General features: G+C 44.3%; 1 protein-coding gene and 1 long non-coding RNA gene across 2 annotated transcripts in view; both read left to right on the top strand.

Annotated features, from left to right (window-relative positions):
• Positions 1-462: 462 nt before the first annotated feature.
• FAH (fumarylacetoacetate hydrolase) overlaps positions 463-17,918 on the top strand; it is a 30,959-nt gene continuing 13,503 nt past the window's right edge. The window contains exons 1-8 of the mRNA XM_083586855.1: positions 463-624; positions 6,397-6,507; positions 6,877-6,998; positions 8,156-8,205; positions 12,373-12,463; positions 13,708-13,805; positions 14,644-14,696; positions 15,925-16,024. Of these exons, the coding sequence (XP_083442981.1) occupies positions 544-624; positions 6,397-6,507; positions 6,877-6,998; positions 8,156-8,205; positions 12,373-12,463; positions 13,708-13,805; positions 14,644-14,696; positions 15,925-16,024 (706 nt within the window). The 5' untranslated portion in view covers positions 463-543. The remainder of the gene's footprint in view (positions 625-6,396; positions 6,508-6,876; positions 6,999-8,155; positions 8,206-12,372; positions 12,464-13,707; positions 13,806-14,643; positions 14,697-15,924; positions 16,025-17,918) is intronic.
• Positions 642-3,043, top strand: LOC310749808. Its single transcript, XR_014541807.1, has 3 exons — positions 642-1,176; positions 1,582-1,913; positions 2,123-3,043. It is a non-coding gene; the product is annotated as an uncharacterized lncRNA (long non-coding RNA).

Genomic DNA, 17,918 nt, shown 5'->3' with positions numbered 1-17,918 from the left:
ATTCAGGCAGCATCAAAGATGATTGGGAAATTCAGGCAGCATCAAAGATGATTGGGAAAGAGACTCTCTCTTTGTCTGTGATTCCACATCTCATGCCAGCAGCCTTCCCCGAACCTTGTGCCTTCCAGATGTTTTGGAAGCTGCTGGCTGATGGGAATTGTAGTCCAAAACATCTGGGAGACACCCGGTTGAGGGAGGAGCAGTCCAAAGTTCATGAAGTTTAGGGAAAGTGTGCCTGCCCTCCCTAAATGCTTTTGTTATATTTTTTCCAGCCGGAATCTGGTTAGCAAATGTTTGGAAAGGGCTGGGCTGGTGGGGAGGGTGGGCATAGGGGGATGAAAGTTGCTGTCGAGTCACGCCAAACTCTGGGATTCATTAGTTTCCTGGGCTGCCAGCAGCAACCTTCGGAAGGGGTGGTCTGCAGGGAAGGGCTCTGATTGGCTCTTTCGTACAGGGAGGGGAGGGACTTGTCAGAAGTGCAGAGGCGATTGCCACAGCTGCCAAGCCTCTTTTGACTTTCTGTGTCTGCAAGAAGGAGGTGAAATGTCGTTTATCCCTGTGGACGAGGATTCGGACTTCCCCATTCAGAACCTGCCTTACGGGGTCTTCTCCACCAAGGAGCAGGTAAGGAGGAGGCTGGCTTCGCGTGTGCATTTTGGGCTATTTGTCTCTGCTCTGAGGAAACAAAAGATCTGTGTGTGTGAGAGAGAGACACCATAAAGTTCAAGCACACAGAATCCTGGGAACTATAGCTTGTTAAGGGTGCTGGGTTCTGTGAGGTATAAACTACAGTTCCCAGGATACTTTAGGGGAAACTGCTAAATATGTGCTGGGATGTGACCATAGCTAGCAAGGCTGGGAACTTTGCCTGATGATTGCTTAGTTATAACACTGTTATGTCTATATTGCTACATTTATATCTCTCTCCCAGGAGATAGAGTATATAGTTCTTCCTGTCTTAGCCTCACAACAACCCCTTGAGGAACGATGATGAGCAAAGGCTGTTTTATTTTGACCCTTCTCTGTGCACACACTTTTAAAAGAATTACAGAATCGTAGAGTTGGAAGGGGGTATGAGGGTCATCTAGTTCAACCCCCTGCTGCAAGAATCTTGCCCAACATGGGGCTCAAACCCACGAACCTGAGATTAAGAGTCTTGACGCTCTACCCTAAACGGTATATCTCCTTCAGTATATCTGAAGGAGCGTCTCCACCCCCATCATTCAGCTCGGACACTGAGGTCCAGCTCCGAGGGCCTTCTGGCAGTTCCCTCACTGCGAGAAGTGAGGTTACAGGGAACCAGGCAGAGGGCCTTCTCGGTAGTGGCACTGCCCTGTGGAACACCGTCCCACCAGATTTCAAAGAGAACAACAACTACCAGACTTTTAGAAGACATCTGAAGGCAGCCCTGTTTAGGGAAGCTTTTAATATTTGATGTATTACAGTATTTTAATATTTTTTTGGAAGCCGCCCAGAGTGGCTGGGGAAGCCCAGCCAGATGGGCAGGGTATAAATAATAAATTATTATTATTATTATTATTATTATTATTATTATTATTATTATTATTATTACCGACTGAGCTATCACTGGTCATATGTCAATGGATGTGTGGTGGTAGCTTCAATTACAAGCTGAGCAATGACCCAAGTAGTATGTAATGGCACCAAGAGACAATCTGTGCAGGTGGTGATTTTATCAAGAAAGACATTTTGTGCCAATTAATAGGTGCTCTGATTTTCTTGCTCTTCCTTCCTGCTGCTTTCCAAACATTCTTTCTGAAATTAACCTTTCCTTCCTGACTTTTTGGCAAAGATCAGTGCCTCATTTTTACCTTAATTGATTCCTAATTTTCTGAACTTTCAAACACTGTTGGAAAAAACTGGGAGCATTTCCAGAAGAGACATTTACAGTGGTACCTCGGGTTAAGTACTTAATTCATTCCGGAGGTCCGTACTTAACCTGAAACTGTTCTTAACCTGAAGCACCACTTTAGCTAATGGGGTCTCCTGCTGCTGCCGCGCCGCCGGAGCACAATTTCTGTTCTCATCCTGAAGCACTATTTCTGGGTTAGCGGAGTCTGTAACCTGAAGTGTATGTAACCCAAGGTACCACTGTACTGAGCATTCACCCTGAATTGTTTGCAGGAATGTTAGGCAATGTAAGTTTATTTCATGAACATTTTTATTCTGATTTGTTTGTGGGGAGGTTAGATGACGATGCATCAACACTATTGTTATCCCACACTTTCCGGGGCATTTTCTTGTCACTTTATTTATTGCAAAACGTCTTAACTTTTGGGGAAGCATTTGTCTGGCTGGGAAAGCCTGTCACAACAAAAATGTTTTCAAGTGTTTCCAGAGAGCAGATGCCTTTTGTATCTTGACAGGAATGCAGTTTCAGTGGCGGCCAAACTAAAAACTCTGCTCCGAGTTACAGCACAGCAGGCTTCTGAGATCTTTGGAACTTGCAAGAGAAACTTTCCCACAGAGTTTAGAGTGCTGGAAGGTTTGGGTCACACAAAAGAAAGTACTTCTTCATACAGTGCAGAGTTAAACCATGGAACTCACTCCCACTGGAGCCAGTGACAGCACCAACTTGGATGGCTTTAAAAGAGGATTAGACAAATTCATGGGGGAGAGAGCTCCTCTGCAGACTCTTTTAAGTTTAACATAACATTTGTTTTCCCAAAAGTCAACGTAGGGATTGTGGTTACCCAGAGGCAGCTATCAGAAAAAAAATCAGGGCAGTTGGCACATATGGCTTAGCCCTCTAAGCTTCAGATCACGCATTAACTTGTCCGTTTGCAGAAAGTCCTGCTAAGCAAACATTTTGGGATGTGTTTGTGAATATTTAGATAGAGAGAGATTTGTCTCCTGCTCTCCCCTGTCCTGTGCATATTTGGGGAAAAGGGCTGTAGCTTACCTGCCCACAGAGTGTCTCACCAGAGTGGTGCATGCTCTGGTTATCTCTTGCTTGGACTACTGCAATGCGCTCTATGTGGGGCTACCTTTGAAGGTGACCCGGAAACTACAACTAATCCAGAATGCGGCAGTTAGACTGGTGACTGGGAGTGGCCGACGAGACCATATAACACCAGTCCTGAAAGACCTACATTGGCTCCCAGTACGTTTCTGGACACAATTCAAAGTGTTGGTGCTGACCTTTAAAGTCCTAGACAGCCTGGGCCCAGTATACCTGAAGGAGCGTCTCCACCCCCGTTGTCCAGCCCAGACACTGAGGTCCAGCTCTGAGGGCCTTCTGGCGGTTCCCTCCCTGCAAGAAGTGAGGTTACATGGAACCAGGCAGAGGGCCTTCTTGGTAGTGGCACCCGCCCTGTGGAATGCCCTCCCATCAGATGTGAAGGAAATAAACAACTATCTGAATTTTAGAAGACATCTGAAGGCAGCCCTGTTTAGGGAAGTTTTTAATGTTTGATCTTTTATCGTGTTTTTAATATTCTGTTGGGAGCTGCCCAGAGAGGCTGGGGAGGCCCAGCCAGATGGGTGGGGTATAAGTAATTTTATTTTTATTTTTTATTATTATTATTATTATTATTATTATTATTATTATTATTATTATTATCATTATTATTATTATTATTATTATTATTATTTGAACTTACCTGAGACCTTATGATGAAGGGCTGTATATAAATCTAATAAATAAAAATAAACTGTTGGAAGGTTATAGCACCTGCTGTGGCTGTAGAGGCCGATATGGGAGAGACATGTTTTGTTGCAGCTGGGGCAGATGAAGGCATCTGGTTGTCCTGTTGCAGATGTACCTTGGTGTTTCCTCTTTCTACACTCCTCCCCACATCCACCCGTCCTCTGGTGACTACTATGAATGCACAACCTGACTGACTGCCTCCAGACACTGTGGTCATCTACAAGGGATTCCCACATAGCAGGGCTAATGTTGCCAGCCTTCCTGTCACAATTGCAGACATCTTTGTAGCACCGACAAGCCTGGCGCTGGAAGCCAGCTTCCCACAGAGCATCCAGTCTGCAACCAGCTAATTCCAGGTTCAATTACCAAGCTGGGAATGACCCCTGCCTGAAATCTAACTCATTGTTGTCAACACTGACTGGCAGCCTCCTTCCCAAAGCCTAGTTAGCTCTTGCCCTGCTTTGGGAAGCAGGTGGGAGGGGTCTAGAACCATAGCTGTCAACCGTCCCTTATTTGGTGGGAAACTCCCTTATCCCAGTGCTGTGTCGTGCTGCTTTCCCGGATTGATGATATCCCGTAAATTTCCCGGGTTTCAAAGGAAGCAGCTTCTCTCCCTCCCTCCCTGCCGGCCAGGGAGGAGGGAGGCTCCAACTGTGTTGCTTGGCTGCATTGCTCACCCAATAAGGAGTCTAAGAACGACTGGGGGGTGGAGCTTGCATGCCTTGTGCCGATCAAATCGGCCACGTTGCCTGGCGACTCGCCTTTGCTCAGCGCTTCCCAGCAGAGAGGTGACGGTGGTTTTCCTTGCTGCATCCCCTTTGCTGGGTTGCTGCGCTGTGGGAATCACCGCTTGAGGCTTTGTTTGGCTGCTGGCTGGGCTTTCTGCCTTTGGCTCGGAGGGGCTCAGAAGTTGAACATACCTGTGCCCGGAATCGGATGGATACGTCATTGACGGCCCACTCACCCTTGCCGGGGAAAAGGTCTGTCTGGAGCGGGGGCACATGGTTGGGGGAAAGGAAAGGAGCTGGTTGAGTACAATGGCGGGTGGCAATCTCGTGGGGGGGGGTCTTGTTGACTAAAATCCCTTATTTTGGCTGCTGATCCCTTATTTTCGAGTCTGCTGGTCCCTTATTTTCAAATCTGTAAGTTGACAGCTATGTCTAGGGCCATACCGGAGCCATCACTGCTCCTTCCCAAAGCATGGCATGACACGAGGGCTGTGGGGTGTGCGCCAAATTTTGGCTTAGCTCAGGGTGCCATAGTACAAAGTACACCCCTGCTAGAGCCATCCAATCAGCAGGAAAGGGGAGCTTTTTTAGCCACTGAGAAGAAGCCTTTCTCCCCCTTTGTGCTGACTGGAGCCAATCAGAGTGAAAGGAGGTGTATCAGTGACGGAGGATTGGCTCCTAGGGTCACTCTAGAGAAGGCTTGTGGGAGAACACTGCTCTGCATGCTAAGAATTTAGGAAAGCTGAAAACAACAAGGTGCTTCCGTTTCAAGAGAATGGGGCACAAGTTCTATTACATACAACAGAAAAGCCTTGGCTTTCATACCACAGGCCAGTATACCTGAAGGAGCGTCTTCACCCCCATCGTTCAGCCCAGACACTGAGGTCCAGCGCTGAGGGCCTTCTGGCGGTTCCCTCCCTGTGAGAAGCCAAGTTACAGGGAACCAGGCAGAGGGCCTTCTTGGTAGTGGCGCCCGCCCTGTGGAACGCCCTCCCATTAGATGTCACGGAAATAAACAACTATCTGACTTTTAGAAGACATCTGAAAGCCCTGTTTAGGGAAGCTTTTAATGTTTGATGTTTCATGGTGCTTTTAATATCCTGGTGGAGGCCCAGCCAGAAGGGCGGGGCATAAGTTATTATTATTATTATTATTATTATTATTATTATTATTATTACATAAATCCAAAATCATTAGCCCCTGTACACGCACAGAAAAAAGTAGAGCTAACATAACGGCAGCACATGGAGTTCTGCATTGATCATTTCAATGCATCCCTTATTATTAATATTATTGCACAATTATCAGATCACTATATAATCTTAGAAGGGTGTACAGTGGTACCTCAGGTTACTTACGCTTCAGGTTACAGACGCTTCAGGTTACAGACTCCGCAAACCCAGAAATAGTACCTTGGGTTAAGAACTTTGCTTCAGGATGAGAACAGAAATCGTGCTCTGGCAGTGCAGCGGCAGCGGGAGGCCCCATTAGCTAACGTGGTGCTTCAGGTTAAGAACACTTTCAGGTTAAGAAAGAACCTCCGGAATGAATTAAGTACTTAACCCGAGGTACCACTGTAGCTGTGACAGTGTGTGGCTGTGGCCATCATGAAGAGACCCTCAGCTTCTGAATTTACCGCTACACATCTGGTTGCAACTCTATTCTTTGCTCTGTTTACCACTGGCTGGCATCACATATGGAAAGTATAGATCAGGGGTAGGCAACCTAAGGCCCGGGGGCTGGATGCGACCCAATCACCTTCTAAATCTGGCCCGCGTACTGTCCGGGAATCAGTGTGTTTTTACATGAGTAGAATGTGTCCTTTTATTTAAAATGCATCTCTGGGTTATTTGTGGGGCATTGGAATTCCTTCATATATATTTTGCAAAATATAGTCCAGCCCACCACATGGTCTGAGGGACGGTGGACCAGCCCACAGCTGAAAAAGGTTGCTGACCCCAGGGAAAGATGCTTATCTTATTCTATCTTCTCTCGCAGCCCAGACCCAGAATTGGAGTTGCCATTGGTGACCAAGTGCTGGACCTCAGCGCCATAAAGCATCTGTTTGATGGGCCTATCCTTTCTAAGCAGCATCACGTCTTTGATCAGGTATTTTGCCAAGGTGACCTTGGGCCCCCAGACCTGAGGTTCTCCACCCCCCACCCCCCACCCCGATGTAAACAGTACTGAGCTGGATGAAGCAATGGTCTGACTCTTTATAATGCTGATTCGTATGTTCCTAATGACCTGCCAAAAGCCTGGAGGCGGCAGGATGTCAATATGACATTTTGCGAGATTACCTGTAATTCAATGCTCTGCCATTGCAATTTGCCATTGCATTTGGAGGTGGGCAGAAGATGGCTTGGGGTTTGTTGTGCATCCATGTTCTCTTTCCTTCATTCAGTGTCACAATATGCCTCATGTGCTGTGTGCTCAGGGAGCATTCACGCAGGAAAACATGTCTGCTCTCCTTTGCAGCCAACCCTTAACCGTTTCATGGCCCTGGGCTGGGAAGCATGGACAGAAGCCAGAGCGCTTCTCCAAAAACTGCTGTCTCACAAAGAGCCGACGCTGAGAGATAACGTGGAATTACGCAAAAGGTAAATAAAAAATAACTAAAAACTGGGGAGAGAATAAGTGGCTAGGACTCTGTAGGTGTGTGTGCTGCTATTTTATGGGAGCCCAGAAAAGCTGCAGAATGTGCTAGTGGCCAACAGAGTCCATTTCCTAAGATTCCAAGATTTTCTTTTTAAAAAAATATGTAAGTTTCTAGTCCCTGTGGTTTCCCCCCTAAAATATTTCTGTGCTCTCTTTGTGCCACACAGTGATGTTGAAGGTTGTTAAGTTACAAAGCTAAGCTTGTGGGCAAATGCTTGTTTGGAATGTCAAGAGCCAAAGAGATTACTGAATAATATTATTGATCCTCTGGGATTCCCAGTCTTCTGAGGCTGGCTGTGCTAGAGAGTTCTCAGCTGGGAGCTCCATAATGTCCAAAGCGGGGCTTGCTGTCCGCTCTGATCAGCTGTCTTCTGGGCAGGTCTTCTTAAAAACATGACATCACAATTTGCAAACAGACAAACAGTGCAGTTCAAAGTTAGCACTTCTGAAGGAAAAACAACCAATATGACAAAAACAACAAATTCTTAGTCACTTACAGGATTTGGTAGGTGAGTAAGAATTAATTATTTTTTATTATTATATTGGAAGATGTCAAAAACATGTTTGCTCTACTAACAATTTATAGCAACGCCTGCCTGCATACAAGACACTTATCAGATTGTAATGTACACAGGCCTAAGATAGTTGGTACCGGGGGAGGTGCTCTTTTAAGTGTGCTGCAGTAAACATTCGAAGATTGGCAAATGCTGACATTGACCAGTTGTAATATTGTAAGAAGCCAGAGAGAGAGAGAGAGAAATGTCAGAAAATTCACCTTGAGTGAATTACATGCGTTTGGCAGGATTGACAGTAGTAAAAATTTGAACTATGGACTGACAAAGGATTTGTAAGAATAGAGATATGAAAGAGACGCAGAGGGGGAAATCATTATATTAAGATCCACAATGGGGGGGGGGAGGGAAGTCAAAAGGGATTATATGTTTATGTATTTAATTCATATGTTTATGTAAAATAGAAAATGCAAAAATAAAATTTATTTTTTTAAAAAAAGAAATTCACCTTGAGTGAACAAAACCAAGTTTCCTTAGTGTTTGAGAACTAAACATTATTTCTGTTTGTTTCTCTGTTTGCCTTCTAGAGCATTTGTACCACAGGCTTCAGCAATAATGCACCTTCCTGCTGAAATTGGTGAGTTCCTTTTACTGTCAACAAGATCCACTTAACCTTTGTTCATTTCCTCCAGAAGCAGAGTTCTATTCTCAAATTACTGGGAATGTCAGATCCCGTCTCTTGATTTAGCTGTAGTCTATACGAGAAACAGGGGAGAAATTTGATTCCATTGACAGTTAAAGGCGAACCCACCTCCTAACCCTTGCTTTCCAAACCAACACACAGCTGCCCTTCAAAATCCACACTTCTCCCAATTTTGCAGTGCCATTCTCCAGCTCAAGTGATTTATTCATTCATTTATTTTTATTAAATTTGTGTACCGCCCTATATCCGCAGGTCTCAGGGCGGTTCACAAGATAAAATCACCAAATAAAATCACTAAATGCATTATCGAAATAAAAGTACAAGAACAACCCAATAACCCCGCTCTAAGTAATGTGTACGAAGATGCATATAAAGTCATCAGAAGCATTTCTGCCCCCAACAGTGAAGGTAAAACAGTAACCGTGGATAGCCTTATCCTCTGTGAATTTGACTAGTCCTCTTATAAAAAGAGAATAGGCAGGACTAGTGCTAAGGGACTGACGCCTCAGTTACCACTCACACTGACTTGCCCGCTCTCTTTTACATATATTTCCCCCACCTCCCTAAAACAAATGCTAACTATCCCAGAGTATCCTGTGGGAGACCTTGGTGTGGGGGACAACCAATAAGCTGGAGTCCCAAGCGGATGTTTTTAAAATAACAATAAAGATTTATTTTAAAACAAGGTATTATAATACAAGTGGAGAAACGTAGGTTACTTCAGAATTAATAAGCTAGTTTGCTGAATTCATTTCACAGAGGTTTCGGCTCTGAGGTAACTTTCAGTAATAGTCTTAATATAATAATATAACATAATAATAATATAAAAAGTACAATGAGAACGATTGGAAGTTTTTCACAGAAGACTTTATTGGATAAGATATGATGTTGTATAAATAATTGGCTTTTTTAACTGATATTTCCTTGTTATTGTTAATTCTTTTTTTGTCCTTTTTTCTTTCTTTTTCATTTTTGTGCTTAACTCTGATGTACTCACCTGTAATGTATGATTGTATTTTAAATCAATAAAGACAATATTTTTTTTTTTAAAAAAATAGTCTTAAGGGATCACAACCCCCCTTTCTTAACTGGGTTTTGGGAGTCTCTTCCTTCCACAGAAGAGTCTCTCCCCTCCAGAACAGTGAGAGACCTAAGTAGACTGATCCCGTTTCAGCTCCTACTTCTCCTGTCTCTCCCTCATCCGCCCAGCAAGATTTGGTCCTATTACTCCTGCAGGACACTATACTCAGTCCTTCTCCATTCACTCGGAGTGGATGTTTTCTCCTGAACCAACTCTCCCTCCTCAGCACTCTGTATATTTCATCCTGTCTCCTAACCTAACTCCCAACCTCTCCAACCTCAATTCCAACCCCCTCCACAACCACAACTCAAAACCAACCTAACTAACTCACTCCCTTCAAACTGCAGCAGTTATCAACCTGTGGGTCCCCAGATGTTGTTGGACTACAACTCCCATCATCCCTGAGCTCTGGCCTTGCTAGCTAGGGGTGGTGGGAGTTGTAGTTCAACAACATCTGGGGACCCACAGGTTGAGAAAGGCTGCTCCAAAGCCTCTCCTTTTAAATTCTCCCTCCTGGAACCTCGGCCAATCGGAGGCTGCCGTTCTTTAACCATTTGCTGGCAGGAGATAAAAGTAAAAAAGAAATACTTGTGGAACCAACTTTTCCATCACACACTAGTCCTGTCAGCTGTGTTGTCCCTCTGCTTCCTGCACAACTGACATGCCCACAAACGTGGACACGAAAGGAGGAAAGTCAGATTAAAATGAATAGAAAGTTTAGCCATGCTGTTTCCTATGACGGACACCAGAGGGCAGTAAGTGAATTGTATATGAAATCATTCACTGTGCTGTACTTGTGTTTTTGTTTTTTTAACAGAAAAAAAACAAAGGAAGCAGGATTTTGCTTTCTGTGTTTTGGAGGGCAAGCAGATGAAAGTCAAACACTAGTTTCCAAGTCACGAGAAGCAACAGCTCCATTTCATTCTGCACTAGTCAGAGCTCATCTACTCTCTAGTACTGTGTCCAGTTGTGGTTTTTTTTAAGGCAGTATGGTGTAGTGGTTAGAGAGTTGAACTAGGACCTCAGAGACTTGGGTTCCAATCCCTTACTCAGCCATGAAGTTCACTGGGTGACCTTGAGCCAGTCTCTCGACTTGACCTACCTCACAAGGCTGTTGTGAGGTAGGTCAGGCTGGGAAGAGGGGAGACACATGGAGAGCTCCTTAAAGGAAAGTTGGGATATGGATATAAATGTAGTGTTAATAAAGAATAATAAGGAAGAAAGATGTAAAATTGGAATGGGTTCAGAGTCAGGCAACGGAGATGGTATAGAGAACAAGTCCAGTGAGGGAAGGATGAAGGAATTGCTTTGTTAAACCTGGAGCAGAGAACACTGAAGGGAAATGTAATATATAAAAAGATAGTGTTGAGGAGAAGGTAAAAGCTGCATTCACAGCTGAACCCCATGATTCCTGCCCCAAGAATGCCAGGAACTTTTCTCCTCACAGAGCTAACATTCCCAGCACCCTTGGCAAACTACAGTTCCCAGGGTTGTTTGCTGGGAGTTGTGTGCTTCAAATACGGTATGCGCTTTAAATGTTTACATGCAGCCTTTTCCCTTTCTGCCCTGAAGGCAGGAGTAGACCAAATGTGTCATGGGAGAGCAGATCAGATGAGATCAGACCCTCACAAAACAAAATGTTGTGAAGATAAGATATGGCAACCTCAGCAGAGATTACCTCACACCATGATAAAACCGCAACGCAGGCAAGCTTAACATGACCACAGATTTCCTTGGAAGTTCACAAAATGCCCCATTAAAATGGTAAAAAAATGATCCCTCTTTTGACATATATTAAAATAAAATATCATTTATTATCTATTGCACTTAATTATTAAGTTGCTTTGAGTTAATTGTGTGTGTGTGTGTGTGTGTGTGTGTGTGTGTGTGTGTGTGTGTATTTAGTTGTTTAGTTGTGTCCGACTCTTCATGACCCCATGGACCAGAGCACACCAGGCACTCCTGTCTTCCACTGCCTCCCGCAGTTTGGTCAAACTCATGCTGGTAGCTTTGAGAACTCTGTCCAACCATCCCGTCCTCTGTCGTCCTCTTCTCCTTGTGCCCTCCATCTTTCCCAACATCAGGGTCTTTTCCAGGGAGTCTTCTCTTCTCATGAGGTGGCCAAAGTATTGGAGCCTCAGCTTCACGATCTGTCCTTCCAGTGAGCACTCAGGGCTGATTTCCTTCAGAATGGATAGGTTTGATCTTCTTGCAGTCCATGGGACTCTCAAGAGTCTCCTCCAGCACCATAATTCAAAAGCATCAATTCTTCAGCGATCAGCCTTCTTTATGGTCCAGCTCTCACTTCCATACATCACTTAGTCGTGTCACAAAGAGTCGGACACCACTAAACGACTAAACAACAACAATATATATAGTAACTCAAAGTGACTTACCAAAAAGCACAGGCATTAAAACCAAGGCCTTTTTCCAGCACCTCTCCGGTGAGCTCCATTGCCATTACAGTGGCACCTCAGGTTACATATGCTTCAGGTTACATACGCTTCAGATTACAGACTCTGCTAACCCAGAAATAGTACCTCTGGTTAAGAACTTTGCTTCAGGATGAGACCAGAAATCGCGCGGCAGCGGCGGCAGCAACAGGAGGCCCCATTAGCTAAAGTGGTTAAGAACAGTTTCAGGTTAAGAACAGACCTCCAGAATGAATTAAGTTCTTAACCCGAGGTACCACTGTATAAGAGGCTTTCATGGTGAGTTCTGGCACCTCTTTTTTTCTATATAAAAAAGCAGTGATTAAAACCAACATAAAACTAACACAGAGTAAAAAGCTGAAAACATATTCGTAGTAAAAAAAGACTTTGAAGGAGACCACAAATAAGGAAAGCCAGCCCCCCCCCCCATTAAATGCCATTCATGGTTGGTGGCACCACAGGTCTGTCATCCTTCACCATGAAGGCAATAAAACATTGCCACTGGTATCCAAAGTCATTGCCAAGTTCTGCAGCTTCTTTCAGTTCATTTCTCTAACACCACTCCTTGCCAAATTCTCATCCCTACAGGAGACTATACGGATTTCTATTCTTCCCGGCAACATGCTACAAATGTCGGGGTGATGTTCCGAGGAACGGAGAATGCTCTGATGCCTAACTGGTCAGTAGCTGTGTTCTAAGAATTCCAAGGTCTCAAATATAAAATAAATGTTCCTAAATGTACTAGGCAAACACATACGTAAGTGTATAAGCCGTGGGTCTGAAATAGCACAGGAGAACAATCCTGAAGCCACTTTGACTCTCCCAAATTGACCTCAAATATTTCTATGCAAGGAAGAAGGAAATGGGAAAAGCTTTCTGATTGTCTTTTGACGGTAGGGGCTTACACCTCCCATTTCAAACACAGTCTGGCAAATATCTGTTAAGCTGAGCACACTCTCAAATTTCTGCTGAAGACCGCCTCCTTCTGTGATGTATGCAGGATGTTTGGGCTGGTGGTCTTGGGCTACAGGGTGGGCAATTTCAAAAGTATATATAGGGGCTTGCACACCATTGTTTGGGTTCTCCTCCCTCCTGTGTGTGGGGAGTGGGGACCCTGTTGCAACAGTTCCTAGAATAAAAATCAGGCTTACTAGCCGCTTTGCTTCTCAATTTACTCTGGTTGGCCTCTGTTATTTTCTCCTACCAATAGGGAACCCACTTAAGGACTCTCTCTATGGGCTCCAGAATACCCCATAAGGGAAAGGGAGCAGCTTTTCTTATAACAGTTGCTTTTCCAATGATGTTTGGGAGGGGTTGAGTGGGAAGAAGCATCATTTGGGTGTCCATTCGAGGATAAAGCATTATTTGGATGTGATGAGTGAGAAGATACTCATGAAGCGATTTGAACCCTTGTAGACTTGGGGACGCGGGTGGTGCTGTGGGTTAAACCACAGAGCCTACGACTTGCCAATCAGAAGGTCAGCAGTTCGAATCCCTGCGACGGGGTGAGCTCCCGTTGCTTGGTCCCTGCTCCTGCCAACCTAGCAGTTCGAAAGCACGTCAAAGTGCAAGTAGATGAATAGGTACCACTCCGGCGGGAAGGTAAACGGCATTTCCATGCGCTGCTCTGGTTCGCCAGAAGTGGCTTAGTCATGCTGGCCACATGACCCAGAAGCTGTACGCCGGCTCCCTCGGCCAATAAAGTGAGATGAGTGCCGCAACCCCAGAGTCGGTCACCACTGGACCTAATGGTCAGGGGTCCCTTTAGACTTTCCATAGGCATCTCGTTGGCCACTGTGAGAACAGGATGCTGGACTAGATGGGCCACTGGCCTGATCCAGCTCTTCCTATGTTCTTATGCATTGACCACATTCTCCTTTTAGTTAATGATCACAACCCCCTGTGATTATTTTTCTTTTCAAGGTTGCACTTGCCAGTTGGGTACCACGGACGTGCCTCTTCTGTCGTCATATCTGGGACGCCAATCAGGAGGCCACTGGGACAAATGCGACCTGATGACGGTAAGCCTTTTGGCCTTCCACTCACAATCTGGTTTCACATTTATAAACGGAATTCATATATAAGCGAAGAGTCTCGAGGTGTCAAATTAAAAGAGAGAGATTCCTTTCCGTTTGGTGCGATTTTAGTATACAGTCGTACCTTGGTTTTCGTACAGCTTAGTTCTCAAACGTTTTGGCTCCCGAACGCCGCAAACCCAGAAGTGAGTATTGCGGTTTGTGAACTATTTTTGGAAGCCGAACGTCGGACGGAGCTTCCACAGCTTCTGATTGGCTGCAGGAGCTTCCTGCAGCCAATCAGAAGCTGCACTTTGGTATCTGAACATTTGGTAAGTCGAATGGACTTCCATAACGGATTCTGTTCGACTTCCAAGGTATGACTGTATTTGTCAGCCATGACGAACATGGGCAGTTGCCCCTGAGGGGTTTCCAAAGATTTCAGTTGATATAATAACTCTTCCTTTCCTATGTCTGTCTCCCCTGAACAAGTGAGGGGTACACATATATTGTATTATTTACATGGTGAGGTTAATGTAAATAGATTTGGTTATTATTACTCCCTCCTTTTTCTTCTGTAAGTACATTCATCTTGTTTCTACATCTCTGGACTGATTTGGATGTTTCTTGATTGTTTCTTAGCCCCTTTGTGATGAGAGGCTTTGTCTGATATTCTGTACTGCAGAATAGTCTTTATACCTTTTCCTGACTTGTTTAAATAAGTCTTCTCTTTTAAAAAAGCAGTTGGTCCATGCATGCATAGTGAGGTGGCATTGTCAAGCTTGCAATTAAAAAGAAACAGCAGGCTAACTTTTTGTGTGTGTTTGTTCTGTTTAAATCACAGCAAAACCCCCGGTGTTCGGTGCTTGCAAACTTTTGGATATTGAACTGGAAATGGTAGGATTTTATTTGCTTATGTTGTCCCCTGCATCTCTCCACCCCTGGTTTTAAGAACCCTGACCAAAAAGGGGGGGGGGGCCAAACAAGACAACCCATTATTAAAAGAAAATATAAAATTTCAGAAATGCGAATTCTCAAAATTGAAACGGTCACAACTCCCCCAAACCATTTAGATCTTTTCACAAAAGAAAAAGAAAAAACAGCCCTAACTAGTTGACACCATTTTGGATTTTTAAAAATTTGCCTGCAGTTTTCTCTCTACTAGTGCTTATAAAGCAACAAACTTGTCTATAAGGGGAAAGATAAAATTAATTGGTGAGGAAACAATTTTCAAATTCTATTCACTTAAAAATGCTTTTGTTGTTGTTGTTTTTTTTAATCTAGTGAATTTCTGTCTACCTTAAACAACAACAACACCAATAAACCTCTGAGGCCAGAGCATGAACCATTGAGTTGTTTACAACTTAATCATATTCAGAATAAACCTACTGAAATTAATAAATCCAAGTGAGCCATATCCATCAGTTTCAGTGCAGGACCAACGCTAAAGTTGGATTGGCCCAATTAAAGGGGCGGGGGGGGGAACATAACAATAAAACCACAATTAGAAATTAAAGCAGCGGGAAAATAGGACATATATCTAGGAGCAAGTTAATGTTAGGAAGGATCTAGGAAAATAAATACTACAATGTTGTTTCGTCGTCGTTTTACTGCAACTACTATTAATTCAATTTCTTATGCACCCTTCACCATAAGGTCCCGGGGTGAGTTAACGACCATTTAAAATACATTATTAAAACAGTTTAAAACAAATTGCACTCACAAGAGTAGGGTAGGTCACACAAACACCATCTCAGGTGTCAAAGTTCAGGGAAAGAAGAGCATTATGATGGGAACTGCATAATAATTTGATTTCCTCTCATAAGAGCCCTGAGGCAACTCATCAATGAAAACGCAACCATTTAAGCAGAGTTAAAACCACAGTTCAAAATAAGACCAGATGCTCAGCAATCAAACAAACCAACTTGCATTGTGCTCCAAATCCTGGCTGCTGTATTTGTCCTGTTTGCATAGAAAGTGCCATGTAAGAATCAAGGAATTGGATGGGATGAGATGAGATGAGATGAGTGCGTGTGCTTCACCATGTTGGTTCTTTTGTATAAAACGGCATATTTCCATTTTTGGAGCATATACCCTAACAAAACCACCTCCTGTATTTTCCCAGGCTTTCTTTGTAGGCCCCGGAAACAAACCTGGAGAGGCGGTTCCCATCAGTGAAGCTCACAAGCACATCTTTGGGATGGTCCTTATGAATGACTGGAGCGGTAATGAGCCCTGCTGCTGTTCCCCACAGCAGAAATCCTCTTGCTATGCTTTTGTATTAGACAATGTAGTGAAATGAGGCAGACTTTTGAAGATTCCTTCAGGAGAGCAAAGATATAGGAAGCAGACCATTGGTCAATTGAGCTCAGTATCGTCTCCACTGACTGCCAGTGGCTCTTAAGGATTTCAGACAGCAGCCTTGAACCTATGACCTCCTGTACGCAAAGCAGATGTTCTGCCTCAGAGCTAGTGTTCTTCTCCAGTTAAACATTCGAACCTGTCATATATCATGTCAGACCATTGATCTGTCTAGAGCAGTATTGTCGTCAACGTCTTCTTCTTCGGCGACCACTTGTAGCCGAGTAAGATTGTCTTCCACGAACACTGTTTTAACAGTGAGTCCATAAGTGACTGTGGAGGCCATTTCTGGATCCACACGTCCTTCCACAGTGGGGACATAGGTTTCTGGGCGGGAGTTGATCACAGTGAGGGTTTGCCAAACCTGCCTTCCTCTTAGCTCATTTCTCCCTTTCGTCCTAAGTTCAAGCATCTTCAAACCACCTTTGGTAAAGGCTGTTTTCCAACTGGAGCGCTTGCAGCCCAGTGTTTCCCAGTTGTCAGTGTTTATACTACATTTTTAAAGATTTGCCTTGAGAGAGTATTTGAACCTCTTTTGTTGACCACCAGCATTACGCTTTCCATTTTTAAGCTCGGAATAGAGTAGGTGCTTTGGAAGGCGATAATCAGACATCTGAACAACGTGACCAGTCCAACGAAGTTGATGTTGAAGAGTCATGGCTTCAACACTGGTGATCTTTGCTGCTTCTAGTATATTGGCATTAGTTTGCCTGTCTTCCCAAGTGATATGTGAAAATTTTCGGAGTATTGTATACACAGTATTGTATACACCAGCTGGTTGCAGCTCTCTAGGTCTTTCCCAGCAAGGGAGGTCTTGGGTCAGATATAGGCAAACTCCAGCCCTCCAGATGTTTGGGACTACAATTCCCATCATCCCTAGCTATCAGTTGTCAGGGATGATTGGAATTGTAGTCCCAAACATCTGGAAGACCGGAGTTTGCCTATGCCTGACTTGGGCAATATTTTGTAATATTGCACCCTGTGTGAGGCCAAAATTTGGCACCCCGAAAATTGATATTCCCAATTATGGATCTTCTCAATTTTGTGCCCCTTCATTTGGGCATCCTGTGCAGTGGAACCGCCCTCACTGCCCTAAATTGTTCCCAGTCCTACCTGGACATGCCAGGAATTGACCCTGGGTCCTCTTGTATGCAAAGCGGATTCTCTTCCACTGAGCTACAGCCCCTCCCCTGAGAAGCAGAGCCTAAAATATACAGTGGTACCTCGGGTTAAGAACTTAATTCGTTCCGGAGGTCCATTCTTAACCTGAAACTGTTCTTAACCTGAGGTACAGTCATACCTCATGTTGCGAACGCTGCGGGTTACGTCTTTTCAGGTTGCATCCTGCGGCGACCCGGAAGTACCAGAAAGGGTTACTTCCGGGTTTCGTCGCTCGCGCATGCGCAGACGTGCAAAGTGACGTCACGTGCATGTGCAGAAGCGGAAAATCGCAACCTGTGCGTGCACAGGCGCGGGTTGCTTTCTGTTCAGGTTGCGAATGGGGCTCCAGAACAGATCTCATTTGCAAGCAGTGTACCACTTTAGCTAATGGGGCCTCCTCCTGCTGCCATGCCGCCACCACACGATTTCTGTTCTCTCTTTTTTTAAAAAAATAATATTTATTAAAGTTTCAACAAAATTACAAAAAGAAAGAAAAAGAAAAAACTGAAAATACAAAATACAGAAAAAGTAAAAACAGTTAAAAAGAAATCCATCTTTCCATGACTTGTCTTTCATTTACTTATTACCTTGACCTCC

Source organism: Podarcis filfolensis, assembly GCF_964270895.1.
Source record: "Podarcis filfolensis genome assembly, chromosome: 14".
Classification (NCBI taxonomy): domain Eukaryota; kingdom Metazoa; phylum Chordata; class Lepidosauria; order Squamata; family Lacertidae; genus Podarcis; species Podarcis filfolensis.
This window is presented reverse-complemented; position numbering and strand designations above follow the sequence as displayed.